General features: G+C 33.4%; 1 protein-coding gene and 1 pseudogene across 2 annotated transcripts in view; both read left to right on the plus strand.

Moving 5' to 3' along the window:
- Nucleotides 1–15,549, plus strand: part of NLGN1 (neuroligin 1) — a 957,767-nt gene extending 942,218 nt beyond the window's left edge. For both annotated transcript variants that reach the window (XM_025046070.1, XM_025046069.1), the window contains 3 exons: nucleotides 7,527–7,712; nucleotides 11,305–12,094; nucleotides 12,926–15,549. In XM_025046070.1, the coding sequence (XP_024901838.1) occupies nucleotides 7,527–7,712; nucleotides 11,305–12,094; nucleotides 12,926–13,748 (1,799 nt within the window). In that variant the 3' untranslated portion in view covers nucleotides 13,749–15,549. The remainder of the gene's footprint in view (nucleotides 1–7,526; nucleotides 7,713–11,304; nucleotides 12,095–12,925) is intronic.
- Nucleotides 9,938–10,053, plus strand: LOC112479104 (annotated as a pseudogene).
- Nucleotides 15,550–16,837: the final 1,288 nt, after the last annotated feature.

Below are 16,837 nucleotides of genomic sequence, written 5' to 3' on the forward strand. Positions count from 1 at the left end.
GGAGAAGAGCATGTTGCTTGTTTTTTTCCCAAAATTTGAACTTTTTATATTTTTAATAATACATGCACATGGAATAAAAGGCAAAAGCTATCAAAGGTTATACACTGAAGAATAAATTGTTCTTTCCCACCAACCTCAATCCTGCAGTTGCCTTCCTTAGAAGTAACCACTGCAATCAATTTTGAGTGTCCGTCAAGAGATATACTGTGCATATACAAACATATGTGTATATTTTTATCTCCCTGCTTATTTTCACAAACATATTCTATCTACACATTGTATTTTTTTCCAACTTCACACTTTTTTTAATGTTTTTATTTTTTTTAATTTTAATTAGTTTCAAGCATACACTACATTGGTTAGACATCTATATAGTTTTTAGAATGATCCCCTGAATTGCTCCCTCCCTCCCGTAACCCTCCACCTAGCCAACATATTAACGCTAACTGCATTCCCTATGCTGTACTCCCTATGCCCATGACCATCCATTGGCTACTAATTCGTACTTTTTTAACCCTTCACTCCATTCTCCCAGCCCCTCAAACCCCCATCCCCTCTGTCCGTCACCAAATTGTCCACTATATTTGTGAGTCTGTTTTCGATTGGTTTATTCTTTTATTCCTTAAATTCCTCATGCAAGTGAAAAAATATAAATGTGTTTATCTTTCTCTATCTGACTTAAATACCTTCTAGGTTCATCAAAGCAATATCTTTTTCCACTCCCTTCCTTTTCATATGTAAGGGTCTTGTTTTCTTATCCTTTTAGCCACTTTGTCTTTTGGTTGGAGCACTTAATTCTTTTCCATTTGAGGTACTAATTGATAGGAATGTAGTTTTTACCATTCTTTATTTCTGTTTTTGATACACGTTTTTTCTTCTTAAAGAAGTCCCTCCAACATTTCCTGTAATACTGGCTAGGTGGTGATAAATTCTTTTAGTTTATTTTTGTCTGGGAAGCTCTTTTTCTGTCCATCAGCTCTAAATGATAGCTTTGCTAGATAAATTATTCTTGGTTATATATCCTGGATCTTCATCTTTTTGAATATTTTTTGCCAAACCCTTCTGTCCAGTATAGTTTCTTTTGAGAAATCAGCTGTCAGTCACATGGATGTTTCCTTATATGTAATTATTTTTTTTCTCTTGCTGCTTTTAATATTCTTTCTTTGGCATTTTAATTATGATGTATCTTGGTGTGAGCCTCTTTGGATCCCTGATTTTTGGAATTCTCTGAGCTGCCTGGGGCTTTATATCCATTTCCTTTACCAGATTAGGGAAGTTTTTCATCATTATTTCTTCAAACAGCTGTTCAACATCTTGATTTTCTTCTGTTATGCCAATCAGATGAATATTTAGAGCCTTAATAGTGTCCCATATCCTCCTTAAATTATTTTTATAGTCTTGGCACCTTTTTTCTTGCCATTCTGAGTGAGTGTCCTGATTGGCTGTCCTGTCCTCTAGATAGGGAATGTGATCCTCTTCTTTATTCACTTTGTTTATTCCATTTATTATACTTTTCATCTCAGATAATGTGTTCTTCATTTCAGACTGGTTCCCTTTTATAATCTCTACTTCCATTTTTATGTTTTTTGATCTCTTTGCTGAAGTTCTCACTCAATTTATCTACACTTCCGAAAAGTTCACTGAGCATCTTTACAATTAGTGTTTTGAACTCTGCACCCGTCAGATTACTTGACTCTTATATCTGGATCACCACCTTGTTCTGTCATATGGTTTCTTCTTCTTTGTCTTCCCACTTTGGCTGCCTTTCTGTGTCTATTTCTATGTACGAAGCAAAGCTCCTAAGTCTCCTGATCTTACTAGTGTGAATTTATGAAGTAGGTGTCCAGTGGCACCGTCCTGAGAGGGGTTCAGCTGCAGGCCAAATTTAGCCCAAGCCTCTGCCCCTCTGGGGCCACCTGTTAAGATTCAGCAAGCAATCCACAAATGTTGTGGTTATAGTTGCCTCAAAAGGCCACACCATAAACCAAGGTCAGCTGTTTCCACCAGTGTGAGTCTCAGCAAGGAGCACCTGACTCGCTGAGGATATACCTAGATGTGGCTTAGGTGGGGCCGAGGGTTTCAGGGAATCCCCTGGGTGGAGTGACCTCTGTTATCCAGTTTGATGAAATCACGGCTATGGAGGTGCTGTGGCTTGAGCACTGGTAGGGGATAGGGCTCAACAGGGAACAATGGATACCGCCAGCACTGCTGTACCGAGCAAGTCTCGCTTAGGCCCCTCACTCCGACAATATCTCCTTATAAGTCCCTGATTCCCCCTGCATGCAGCCAAATCGGCACTGGTGCTCAAAGTGAGCAGGTCTGTCACCGTGAAAATCCGCTCACGGATGCGGCCCCTTTAAGAGGTGTCTGCTGCTGCTGCAGTCTCTGTCTCAGAGGCTGGAGACCAGGCATCCCCATGTCCTCACCCATCCTACCTTCTGCCATTGTAAGGTGATTTCTTAGATTTCTTGGATTTCTCCCTAGTTGTAGATCCTAGGCGATTTTTCCTTGCTGCTGCTCTTTGTTTCCATCACAATTTTGATTTGGTTGCCAGAGGAATGAACAGAACCTCTATCATCTACGCCATTTTTTTCTCTCTCCATGTTGCTTGTTTTTTTAATTATTATTGTTCTAGCTTAAAAAAATAATAGTCAACATGGTAGGACATCAATTAGTTACACTACCTAAGAACTTATAAATGAAGGCTAGGAATGGTCAAATAAAGTGAATAACTGTCTGTTAAGAATTATTTAAGTGACATGAAGAGAAAAACCTTCTCCAAAGTAATCAAGAAGGTAAGCAACACATTCAGATCTTCATAAAATAGAGTTTGTCATGCTGGACTATAGTCGAGCAGTTCAGCATAAAGTTCCAACTAGAATATTCTGAAATGATTCTACTATTAAGGATAGAGCATATAACAATTTTTTAAAAAAGAACTTGAAATAAATAAAATACTTTGTGGGATGGCAAGGTCGAAAAATTGCTGCCAATGCATATCATTTGCATAATTAGAAAATTATGTCTCTTTTAAAATTTTTATTTTATATTAGTTTCAGGTATACAGCACATTGTCTAGACATTTATATAGTTGATAAAGTGATCCCCCCGATCACTCTAGCACTCATCTGGTTCTACACACAGCCATCACAATACTATTGACTATATTCCCAATGCTGTACTATATGTCCCTGTGACTATTTTATCACTATTAATTTGTCCTTCTTCACCCTTTCACCTTTTTAACTCAGTCCCCCAACCCTTCTCTGCTCTGGCAATCACCAGATTGTCCTGTGAATATGTTTTTATTTTAAATTTTATTTTAGTTTGATCCTTTTGTTCCTTAGATTTCCCATATAAGGAAAATCATATGCTATTTATCTTTCTCTATCTGACTTATTTCACTCAGCATAATAACCTCTAGGTCCATCCATGTCATTGCAAATGGTAGGATTTCATTTTTTTATGGCTGAGTAATATTGCATTGTATATATGAATGATATCTTCTTTATCCAATCATCTATGGATGGGCACTTAGGTTGCTTCCATATCTTGGCTATAGTGAATAGCACTGCCATGAACAGAGGTGTTCATAGATCTTTACAAATCAGGGTTTTGGTTTTCTTTAGATAATACCCAAATACCCAAGAGTGCAATTGCTGGATCAAAAGATAGTCCTATTTGTAATTTTTTGGAGGAAACTCTAAACTGTTTTCCATAGTGACTGTACCAGTTTGCAATCCCACCAACAATGTACGAGAGTTCCCTTTCTCCACATCCTTGCCAACACTTGTTTCGTTTTGTTTTTTTTTTAATTTATTGATGATAGCCATTCTGACAGGTATGAGGTGATATCACGTTGTGGTTTTAATTTGCATTTTATTTGATTATTAGTGATGTTGAACATATTTTCATATATGTTTATTGGCCATTTTTTAATTGGATTGTTTAGTTTTTTTGTTGTTGAGTCATATGAGTTCTTTATAAGTTTTGGATATAAACTTATTAACAAATGTATCATAAGTGAATATCTTCTTCCATTCAGTAGGTTGTCTTTTCATTTCGTTGATGATTTTATTTGCCGTGTAAATTTTTTTAGTTTGGTGTAGTCCCATTTTTTTTTATTTTTTCTATTGTTTCCTTTGCCTGAGAAGATACATCAGAAAAAAATATATATTACTAGTAGCAATATCAGAGAATTTACTGACTATGTTTTCTTCTAGGATTTTTTGGTTTTGAGTCTTACACTTAAGCCTTTAATCCATTTTAAGTTTATTCTTGTATATAGTGTAAGAATGTGGTTCAATTTCTTTTTTTTTTTTTTCTTTGCATATATCTATCCAAACTGTGTCCCTTTTGAATCAACAATTTATCTACCTTTCCTTGTTTTGTGTCTTTGGCTGAGCTACAAAATTTTGTTTGAATATAGTATCAGAAATGTAAGAATTCATACGAGTCTGCAGTATCACTTTATCAGATCTAAAGAGAGATGATTTGACTGATTGGCTGGCTTTAATAAAGGCAATGGCTATCTATAATTTTTTCCCAATATAAATTTCATAGTGGCTGTCTGCATTCACTCTCTTTTAGTTACAAATTAGATGACAGATGATAGATAGATAGATAGATAGATAGATAGATAGATAGATAGATAGACAGACAGATAGACAGACGATAGAGAGATAGAAAATAGATAAACTACAGCATACGCATCATACAGAAATCAAGAATGAGGTCAATGCAGTATTGAAGGGTTAAATTGAAGCTTGACAGAGTAGCTTGCACATTCCAAGCCTAGGAAACTGTCTTTTATACAATAATTTACTGTTTTCCATGCAATGACTTAACAGCATTAATTTGGAATTTAATTAATTTTGTTTAACTTTTATTTTGAAGACCTACAAGATTTCTTTAAACTATTAATAAGGTAGAAGTTGCTCTTCAAAAAATTGACATGTTCTTATAATAATGTTATGTAAACACAAAACTTTGCCAATCTACCAGAGTGGTTAAAATGATGCTACTAAAACTGGAATTATAAAGGGGATATTAGTTAGTTAATGTGGAGGTAATAATTTTATTACTATGCTTCTCTACATGTTCTATATTGAATGATTATTTTATTAGTGAGTCAATTTTGTACAAATGTAGAGATTCATTCGAATATTAATTGGAGTTATTCAATATTATTTCAAGAGGAATTAAATACAAATCTTGGGTTTTGGGCTGAGTGGCATACGCTATATGCAGAAATCAAATTTCTACTTGAATATATTTGTGACATAGAATTATATGTAATAAACTACCTAGAGTGTGCTTTCATTCTTTCATTCATTCTCTCTTTTTCTTTCTCTGTAACACAAACATATACACACATACACTCCCTCACTCATGCCTCCTTTATCCTTTAAGAGACTTTCTATCTAATGCACAGTAATCTTTCTGTAATGTTGTTTTCGGGGTTTGAGCCAACAGTCTATTTATGTAGGTCAAAACATTTGCAACAAATTCCTTGAGGAACTTAAGCTAATGGTTAGATTTTATACCAAAGTGTACTTAATAGCAAATAAAGCTAAAAAGAATTCCCTGCCATGTTTTTGTTTTGTATTTTTACTGCTCTTATTTATCTGACTATTGAGTATTTGAAAGTGTTTCTAGGTAAGCAGATCCTATAAAAATTTTCTTAAATTATGTGGATTCAGTAAAAGGTAACAAGTATGAATGGAAAGATATGTTTATTTGGAACCTAATTTTTGAAAGTTAAACTCCATTTCAAAAATGATTTAATATTTTCAGAGTTATACACGCACATATAAACATGGACACACACGTATACACACAGAATGGAGTAAATAGTCTTTTTGTTTCTTTTTGTCCTTGTAGGAAAAGAAGGACTAATCATGTGCATTTTTTCATATTTTTCAAAATTATTCAAGAAAATTTGTCTTTATCTATTGCTTCCTATAATGATCCTAAAGAATTTTTGTCCATATTTTCATTTTGGGTATAGATTGATATACTCATAGGTATTGTTATCACGGTTTAGTTTTCACAAAAGTAATGGTGAATTATGTTTTTACAAATTAAATAAAATAATTTTAACCACAGATATTGACCCATTATATTGAGTTTCTATAATGGGTCTTCAGTAAAGGATAATATAATTAAAAAAAATAGTTCTATAAACTTGTTGAGTTTGGAAATTATATTCCTGAATATAATTAATTAATGTATACGTAATATAATTAATTAATGTACATGTAATATAGCTCTAAATATTTTGCTTAAAATATGAATTATCTATAAAATAAAATATTTTATGAAATACATTCTACATTTTTTATTTCTACCAACTACAGAAATATATTAGAGTCGACATTTGTTTTACAAGTTATAATAAACATGTTATAAAATCTATTGCCAGTGTAAATAATAAATATGTTCAAAATATTATTAAAGTAATATATTTGACTCTTCTCTCTACAACTTCCAAATACAGTTAAGTCCTCACTTAACGTCATTGATAGGTTCTGCGACTTTAAGCGAAATGATATATACTGAAACCAATTTTATATCAAGCTAATTGATTTAAACAAGAGTTCAGTACCTACAGCTTCTATTGCTTATGATGAAATGACATTGCATGAAATGTTATTTGAGGACTTACTGTGTAATAAAGTCACTCAGCTCTTACTGCCACATTATTTTTTTCTATCTCCTTTTTTCAAATGCCTTGGCACTCTGTCAATTCAGATTCCTATAACCTCTCCCCTACTTCCATTCTTTCTATTGTGCAACATATGTTTCTCTTTATTATCAGATTCACTTTAAAGCAGAGCTTTAAACATTCTAGAAATATGAGTCAGAACTTTTTAAAAATCTTCAGTTATTCTACAGTTTTCTAACTGAGCAAATCTCCTCAGTTTAGCATTTAAGATATTCCAAAATGTGGTCTCAGATTACCTGTAACACAGTGATTCTTTCTTAACCATGCACCATCAATAAAAATGTATATATACATATATATGCAAAGAGTTGTATATTATTTTACGCACAAGTTTTAGAAAAATACGCATGCTCTCCACCCTTGCATCCTGCCTCTCTGCTACACCTACCTTAAATTCCAATCATATTACACAATGAGCAACTTGAGGACCAAGACAATGTTCTATGCAAAATCACATTCCCATATGCTCCATGACACTATCTCAAATATCTCCACCTAGTAACTTGGCCTCTAGAATGTCTCCCTTGAGGACTTTCAAAATGTTTTCATTCTCTTTCTCTGCCCGCTATAACCTATTACCTGGATAATTTAGGGAAGATAAAGGTCTTTTTTCAAATTTTAGTCTCTACTATTCTTCCTAAAGGAAATCCAATTATTGTCATGGGAAATAATTTTTTACTAAAGAATTTGTTCTTATCTTGATGAGCACAGGCTTCAGCTGCATTTAAATTTAATGCCTATTTGATTCATGTCAACTCAAAACGGTGTTCTAAGGTATCTTTTCATTTCTATTTTCCAGGTTTCTTGAGCACAGGAGATCAGGCTGCAAAAGGAAACTATGGACTCCTTGATCTCATACAGGCTTTAAGATGGACTAGTGAGAACATTGGATTCTTTGGTGGTGACCCCTTAAGAATCACTGTTTTTGGATCTGGCGCTGGGGGTTCATGTGTCAATCTGCTGACTTTATCCCATTATTCTGAAGGTAACCGTTGGAGCAATTCAACCAAAGGTATTATGCAGGTTGCAAATTTTGACAATTTTGGTGTCTGCATGCCACCGCCATCAGTAGTATGTGATGCTCTGTATATATTTCTCTGTTCAAACTGAGTTCTAGGTTGAATTCAATAATTGTTAGAAATATTGTTTCTTTAGCTTTGGTATGCATGTTTAGATTTTTGTCAAACTCTTTTCTTTGTCTCCTGTGAAGCTTAGTAAGTATGCCCTTTCAAGCACACTTCAGGATAGTAAGCATTACCATTACTTTTCATTCTTTTAGAGGGTGATTTTTGGAAAAATCAAAGGCGTTCACAGTTCTGTCATCTCTGTTTATTCAGTAATCACAATCAGAGACGAGGTTTATTTTAATGCAAGTCTTGTGTATAATCTATTTTCAAGACAATAGACATTTAAAACCTTTTGCTAGAAAGAAGGAGGCAGTTATAAGCTAGTTTGTCTGAAAATAAGATTTTCACTTGTGTGAGTAGAGAATGGATGTTTGATTATTTTGCATGTATGATCCAAAATTGTCAAACCATCGAGGTCACCAGTAGAGCTTTTGATTAAAAAGAAAAATAGGTTTGAATTCGTGCTTTCTTTTTTTTCTCTTTTCGACTCCAAAAGTGTTATTTTTCCTCCTCAAAGCTTGGCAACGCAACATGGAGCACTGAGGCTGCTTAAACCCATAAGATATTTTTCCTATCTCCATTTTCTGGCCATGACACCTTTTTTCCAAAGTGCCTGCCCAAAGCTTATCATGTTGTTCTTTTTTATGGACTCTCACCTTACCATGAGTTTAGTCACTCATTCGATTGCATTTATTAACTTGAAACATCCACAAGAACAGAGGTGTTTTGTTGGAGAAGTCTATAAATGCAAATATTTCTCTCTATTATATGTACGTAAAAGATAGGAAGATAGAGGATACACATCAACATAGGTCATCTTATATTTTTTACTTTTTTATTTTTATTTTATATACATTAAGAAAGTATACACTGTCATTTTCATAAAACATCTTAATTATAAGTCTGAGTTTTATGATATAAGCACCCAATAGAATATTTGTTTTTGGTATCAAAGACAAATTAATGTGGAATTTCAAAGGGACAGCCAGTAATTAAATGAGTATATATATTTGGAGAAACATATATTATTATAAACATAATTTATAGAAATAGTTTCTGTAACAGCTCATTTAAATTAGTTGAGTTCTGATTCTAGATGATAAAATGTTTCACCTGAGAAAATTTCCAATTGAATAGAGATTTTGGTCTCTAATGAAATGGCTTATTTCAAAATTATAAATTTTCATTTTTTTTAATTGAACAGATTAGATTATTCTAGTCATGCCAGTATTTATGTAGATTAACATTAAACAATTCGTTCAGACTTCTTAGGGTCATTTGATCTCAAATGTTATTTCCTTCTATATTTCCTAAAACTTTTTTTACATGTAAAGCAAAAATGGTCACCAAAGCCAGTTTTAGCCAGTCCAAAAATAGCATTCAGTAAAGAGATGAATTAATAAATTCACTGGCTAGCATTGCTATTTATCAATTGTTGATTGATAAATAGTGGCAAATGGCTATGCAAACAGTTCAAAATATAGCATTTCATTGCCCTCTTCAAGGAAATCTGTCCATGCCTGGCCACACAAATGGACTTATGTTTGCTCTAGTCCTAAGCTTATTTCCACAAAGAAAGTTGCCTGATTTGACCAGGAGATACTTAAGACATGTCTTGAAGTCATTGGGCCAATTCTGTCTCCAGTAAGGCATAAACTTTAATGTCTGTTAACTTCTTGGGTCTACTGCAATGGTTAGGCCTATATTATTAGGAATTGACCACAGCTTTGATACACAAAGCAAGCACTCTCACTAATGATATGGTTTTCCCAATACCATCTAGATGGCATATTTCAGACTATATTTGACGTGTATTTTCTTTAAAATCTTTTCTCATTTATTTAGTTAATGTCATCAAACCCCTGAAATTGGAAAGCATATTATAGATATAACCAGGTTTATTTTAGTTGTTAAGTTTTTAATTAGTAAAATATTTTTCTGAGCAAATGTTGACAAAGATATAGCCTATATAATTTTTTAAATTATCTATATTTCAGACATAATTCCATAGTGTAGCGGTTAGCACATCTGCTTTACATGCAAAAGTTCCTGGGTTCACGCGCCAGTGGAGCCATGGCCCATGGTCTATGGCCATGCCACCCTGAACAAGCCCAATGTCTGATCTTAGAATCTAAGCAGGGTCAGGCCTGGTTAGTACTTGGATGGGAGACCACCTAGGAAGACCAGGTGCTATAGGCATAAACAATAATAATAAAAAAATTATCCATATTTATATAATTTACTCTAGCATACTTTGCTCCTGCAAACTAAAAATATGTTCATAAAGATGTAAGAAACCAAAACAAATTAAATTAGTATTGTCTGACTTTTTAAATATTTTTAGAATTATCTAAGAACATATAAAGACTGAAATTTGAATACATATTCATTTTTCTAAAAATTGTTCTTATCACATTAACATGAATAGTTGAGCATGTGTTTAAATAACTGAACTGCAAAGCTATATTTGGAAATTGATAACAAATGTAATTTTCAAAAGAAAATAGATAAATTATATTTTTAAAACAAGGATTTTATTTGAAAATACCTTAATGGGTAGATAACATGCATTTGTAAATTTGAACAGCATGCAGCTCTAATCAAACTACATATTGGACCATAATTTATAATTCTTAAATGCAATTTAGTGAAAAGCAGTGGACCATGTACTTTTCATCTTTTATGAAAAAATGTAGTGGCGCACATTTAACAGTGGAAAAAAGTTAAATCCCCCCCACTAAATCCTTCTGCTGATAGTTTTTTCTTTAACCTAGTGAAAACACTTCAAATGTTATGTCTGCTTCTGAAAGATGAATATTCAGCATACTATGTCTGACATGAAGAGCTGGAAAGAGTATGTCTAAAGTGATATTCTGTTTTGTGTGCCTTCAGGGCCATCCCCAGGGTATTAGTAAATCCCCAGCCCCAGTATTTGTGTGAGCTTTCAACAATTCTTTTCCTAATAAAATCTGATTAAATCAAACATACAGAGCCATTTTGAAGGAAGATACAGGGAGCCAAATTGGAGGAAATATCCTCAAAAGACAACACAGATACTGATGAAATGTTCAAGTGGAAAGAGTTAGCCCTACCTAGTTAGCTTTGATAATGATATAGATATTTACATGCAAAACAAAAACATATTTGAGACTTTTTATCACTAATGTTTACACATTTTCTTTCTCTCTTTGCTTACTGCCTCTTTGAGACATGGCACACTTTATACCTCTTGATCCATAAAGTGGTTGTCACTCGAAGCAGAAGACTTAGTCCACATCTCTGATGCATTATACCCTGGGGATGACTTCATGTACTTTAAGCAAAAATGTCTCTATCTTCCTGTTTCTCGAGTTGTATCTGGGTTTTTATATACATATCTAAAATATCTAATGTTATTGTTTTATCACAACATTATTCAAAGGTCACCTGAAACTCTTGTTTTTCCCATAGGACTTTTTCAACGAGCAATAGCTCAAAGTGGAACAGCCCTTTCCAGCTGGGCTGTTAGTTTCCAACCTGCAAAATATGCTAGAATGTTGGCCACAAAAGTTGGTTGCAATGTTTCAGATACGGTAGAGTTAGTGGAATGCCTACAGAAGAAGCCTTACAAAGAACTTGTTGACCAAGATATTCAACCAGCGCGATACCACATAGCCTTTGGACCTGTGATTGATGGTGATGTAATACCAGATGACCCTCAGATATTAATGGAGCAAGGAGAGTTTCTCAACTATGATATAATGTTAGGAGTTAACCAAGGGGAAGGATTAAAATTTGTTGAAAATATAGTAGATAGTGATGATGGTATATCAGCTAGTGATTTTGACTTTGCTGTTTCCAATTTTGTTGATAATTTATATGGCTATCCTGAAGGAAAAGATGTTTTGAGAGAAACCATTAAATTTATGTACACTGACTGGGCTGACCGTCATAACCCTGAAACTCGGAGGAAGACATTATTGGCTTTGTTTACAGATCATCAGTGGGTGGCACCAGCTGTAGCTACAGCAGATCTTCACTCAAACTTTGGTTCACCTACATATTTCTATGCCTTTTACCATCATTGCCAAACTGATCAGGTTCCAGCTTGGGCTGATGCAGCTCATGGAGATGAGGTTCCCTACGTATTAGGAATCCCCATGATTGGGCCTACAGAGTTATTTCCTTGCAATTTCTCCAAAAATGATGTGATGCTGAGTGCAGTTGTAATGACATACTGGACAAACTTTGCTAAAACTGGGTATGTACCTAAAGAATAAAGTTTTCTATAACTTAATAGAAATACGTTTAAACATTTAAAAATAATATATATTCTATGCCCAAATGATTTAATTTAATAGATTAATACCAGCAATTATATATTAAGGATTTTTTTTTTCCTAAAATGTTATATTTTGGTTGTATTTCAAAAATCATTGCTTGATTAGTTCTGACTTTTTAGAAGTTTATTAAGAAAGGCTTATATTTCTATTATATTATTTGATAGTTAAATTTATTTTGGTGTTTTAATTACACATGGCTTATTATGGTTATTAAATAGTGATGAATATTATTTTATAGTGCTTTCCAATTTATAGTACTATGCCCTTTGATCCTCCCAACTACCTTGTGAAGTGGACAGGTCAAGCACTATTAATCTCATTTTATGAAGAAGAGACCTAAAGCTATGAGAACCCCATATAAATATTCATATGTCTAATATATAGCAGTACTAGGATTCAAATCCTCATCTGTCTATTCCAAATCCTGTCTTTTTCACTATTCTATGCTGTTTCTGCTAGTTTGCCTATAAGACAACACATGAGTATATGAATTTTAAAGCCTTTTGTACACAGCATCTCATCTCCAATCAGGCTGAGAACAAGAATGTGAGGCTTACTCATATTACATTGTCATCTATCTAACAATCTGCCTGTGATGCTATTTATATTTCTAACTTGACCCAAGATGTTAAAACATAATCTAAATCCTTGCTGAATTATCTCTTCAATTACATGTTAAACCAGCACTATTTCTATTAAGAAAAATAGTAAAGTAATTTTGTTGTCTTAATTGCCTTTTTCTATTCTAGTGACCCAAATCAACCCGTCCCTCAAGACACAAAATTCATCCATACCAAACCCAATCGTTTTGAAGAAGTAGCATGGACCAGATATTCCCAGAAAGATCAACTTTATCTCCATATTGGATTAAAACCAAGAGTTAAAGAACATTATAGAGCCAATAAGGTGAACCTCTGGTTGGAGCTGGTACCTCATCTGCATAATCTCAATGATATTTCTCAGTATACCTCGACAACAACTAAAGTGCCATCAACTGACATCACTTTCAGACCTACAAGAAAAAATTCTGTACCTGTCACATCAGCCTTTCCCACTGCCAAGCAAGATGATCCCAAACAACAACCAAGTCCGTTTTCAGTGGATCAAAGGGACTACTCAACAGAGCTGAGCGTCACTATAGCAGTTGGAGCATCACTGCTATTTCTGAACATCTTGGCCTTTGCAGCCCTATACTACAAAAAGGATAAAAGGAGACATGATGTTCATAGGAGATGTAGCCCTCAGCGTACTACTACCAACGATCTGACCCATGCACAAGAAGAGGAGATCATGTCCCTCCAAATGAAGCACACTGATTTGGATCATGAATGTGAGTCCATCCATCCACATGAGGTGGTTCTTCGGACCGCCTGCCCCCCAGATTACACACTAGCTATGAGGAGGTCACCTGATGATGTTCCTTTAATGACACCCAACACCATTACAATGATTCCCAACACTATACCAGGGATCCAACCCTTACACACATTCAATACATTTACTGGAGGACAGAACAATACTCTGCCCCACCCCCATCCCCACCCCCATTCACATTCAACAACCAGGGTATAGCCTGACAAGAGAAACAAACTCTATTTTTGATGGATTGTGGTAAAAGATTACTGAAGATTCCTTGGCTTTCAACCTACAAGACTCTTACTATTTAAATAAGGAGGAATATTATGTGAATATACATATCAAGAACTTTGGGGGTTTTGAAAAATTGAATTGTACATATATACACAAATCAACTCTAAAAATGAATTTCAATTGCTTGAAGCAGTTGTTCTGAATGATACTTTTTCATTCACATTCAAGAATTAATTTTTTGAAGATTTATGTTACATAGTGGAAGTAGGCATGTGGAACACCAAACAGGAAAGAACTATGTCTGAAATATAAAAAATAAAAATAAAAAACAACCATGAATATGCACAAGGGACACACCAATGGAATGTCAGATAATTTTCACCAGTTTTTATTTGGAGCTGTTTTATTCCGTAGACCATATTTACATATTTGGATAAGTACACAAAGCACCAGTGCTGTTAATGGCCTTAGCAGAGGCTCATGCTGAAATTTGCCAGTAAAACAAAGAAGTTTAAAGACTGGCAGGTACAACATTATCACATAAGTGCTGTCAGTATAAAGTTGTGGGGATAAAGGAAACTGGATATTTTTAGCACGATGTGCATGATAATTTATATGCTTGGTGGCTGTGCTGCTGATTAAGCCGTAATTAAAATTCTTCTCATCCCATTGGAGTTTTTAATAGAAGCTTCCTCCATCAATTGGCAGAACCTAAAGAAGATTTTAAGGGGCAAAAGTAATTACAATTAAATAATTCACAGTAGTTTCGATAATAGCAGGAATTAGTTATTAAAGGTATTTGAAGAAACTATAGGTATAGTGGTGAATACTCGCTGATATGAATCCCAGAAGAAAAGTTTTCTGTGTTTTTAATGTTCTTTTTGTTTCCATCTAAATAATTTATAGAAATATAACCCTAACTGGACATGTGTTACAGGATCTATAATTTGCTGTGGTTTTTGTTACTCTGTATTTTGTTCCTTTTGGTAAGGTGAAATGTGTCCAAAGAGTTACTTGCAACAGTCTTCTATGATATGAGGATGCCCCATATTACCACTCTGATTACAGTTCTCAGTTAATTAATTTACTCATGTTGCATGACAAAATGTTTACTAATAATATTTCAATATGAAGTTATGTCCCTCATCACATCACTTACCTTTCTCACTGAGGTTCATTCACACTGGAATTTACTCACGCAATCTCAGTAGAGTACAACGTAGATACAGAACCTAGAAGGAGAGTCAACACCTGGAGGATTTTAGTCTTACACATATGTGTGATTTTAAATGAATATTCTAAGACCACAGGAAACTCTTCATCCTCCTGTTGTTTACCAGTAATGGTATATCACAGACCTTTCCAAATGTTTGTATATGTAATCAGATGTACATTTATATTAAAAAAAAATTGAGATGGACTTAAAGAGCACATCCTGATAAATACTTTCTCTCTTACCTGTACTATATTTCTATTAGACTAAAGTTATGTGATTTTTTTTTACATTTTTTCAGATGACTAGCAATTTTGATAGTTTGTAAGATAATGCAAAGAACTTTCTCTGACAAACTAACTGCAGTAACAGAAACCTTTCTTTTCAGTTACTCTTTTTCAAGAATGAAAGCTTATTATACAAAAAAATTGTATACTACTTGATGGAAGCAACTTTGTACATCTTGGCCATGTCATTGGTCATTGCGTGAAATAAAGATAATCTGGATAATGACTATTAGTCCAATGCTAAGAGACATGATCTTTGCTCATTAAAGAGCTAAAATGTTTATTGCTGTTTTGTCTTTTTTTAAAACAGAAAGAAAGAAAGAAACATGACTGTCTCAGAGTCATTTTTCTAGACCAATTGAATTTTTGAAGACGTATAGGTAACTTCTACAGAAAACATACCATGTATTTATAGGCAAGTCTCATCTAAGATGAAGCTGATGAAACTTTAATGTTATGAATTAATAAACCCAGGAACTCATGAAAAAATATCAACTTTGTATTTTTAAATACCTCTTCTGTGAAAGTGTTATAGAAATAAAATGTGTCAATTGTTTTCAGTTACAAATACAAGTTCCAATTCTAATCATTGAGGGAAAGATCAGTTGGAAGTAAATGTGCTGTATTTCACGGAATGAGAATACCTAGGGCCATAATGTAAGGGTGAATGAACTACCATAAAGTAATGGATAGAAAGTTATCCTTCAAAGAGAATTTAAAAGTGCTGAGTAAGACATTAAGCTTACACTAAAAGATAAAATCTTCTATTTTAAGGAATTCCTTTGCCTATAATTCCCCCTCTCAATTATTAACTGTCGGTAAAATGTAGATATTGCTCCATAACTTGAAATAAAAATCTGTTAGAAGCAAAAAGTCTTCAAAATCCAGAGCAATCCACATGTAGTTTTTGCCCAATGTGGTTGTACTTTTAAACTGTGAACTGCCAATGTAAACCAATAAAAAGGATTGTTTAGCATCTGAAATATTGTTTAATCAGAAAACTTTTTTTTACTATATTGATCAAACAAAAAATCAAAATAAAAAGAAATGACAACAAAATAAGATATGAATGAAACCTTTCATATGCATTACTTCACTTGGCAAAACCAAACATTCTGTTTCAATTATATCTACCTATTTGTTACTCTAAATTTATCTGTCAACCAATATACCTAATTATACCATAACTGGCATCTATTCTGTATTAATTTCAGGAAATTATTTAGGAAAACAATACATAGCCATATTCTTTTTTCTAAATTAATGTACCAATTTTATGGATGATAAGCCAGTGCTAGGTTTTATCACTGTTGTGATAAAGTCATTGCAAATGAGTGCTAATTGAAGTTTTATAAATACAGCAGCTAGTTTTCTGAATGTAAAATGATGTCCCACAATAAACAGAACATTAAGAACTGTTGTTAAAGCTGAAACATAATTTTTAAATGCAAGAAATATTTTAAAAATTGTTTTTAATTTTTAACCAATATGTTTAAAATGTATTATTTAGATGATAATTTGCTTTAGAAAAATGTGAGTCACAAAATTAAAAAATATTTTTGACATTACTT

Source organism: Pteropus alecto, unplaced genomic scaffold (assembly GCF_000325575.1).
Source record: "Pteropus alecto unplaced genomic scaffold, ASM32557v1 scaffold33, whole genome shotgun sequence".
Classification (NCBI taxonomy): Eukaryota; Metazoa; Chordata; class Mammalia; order Chiroptera; family Pteropodidae; genus Pteropus; species Pteropus alecto.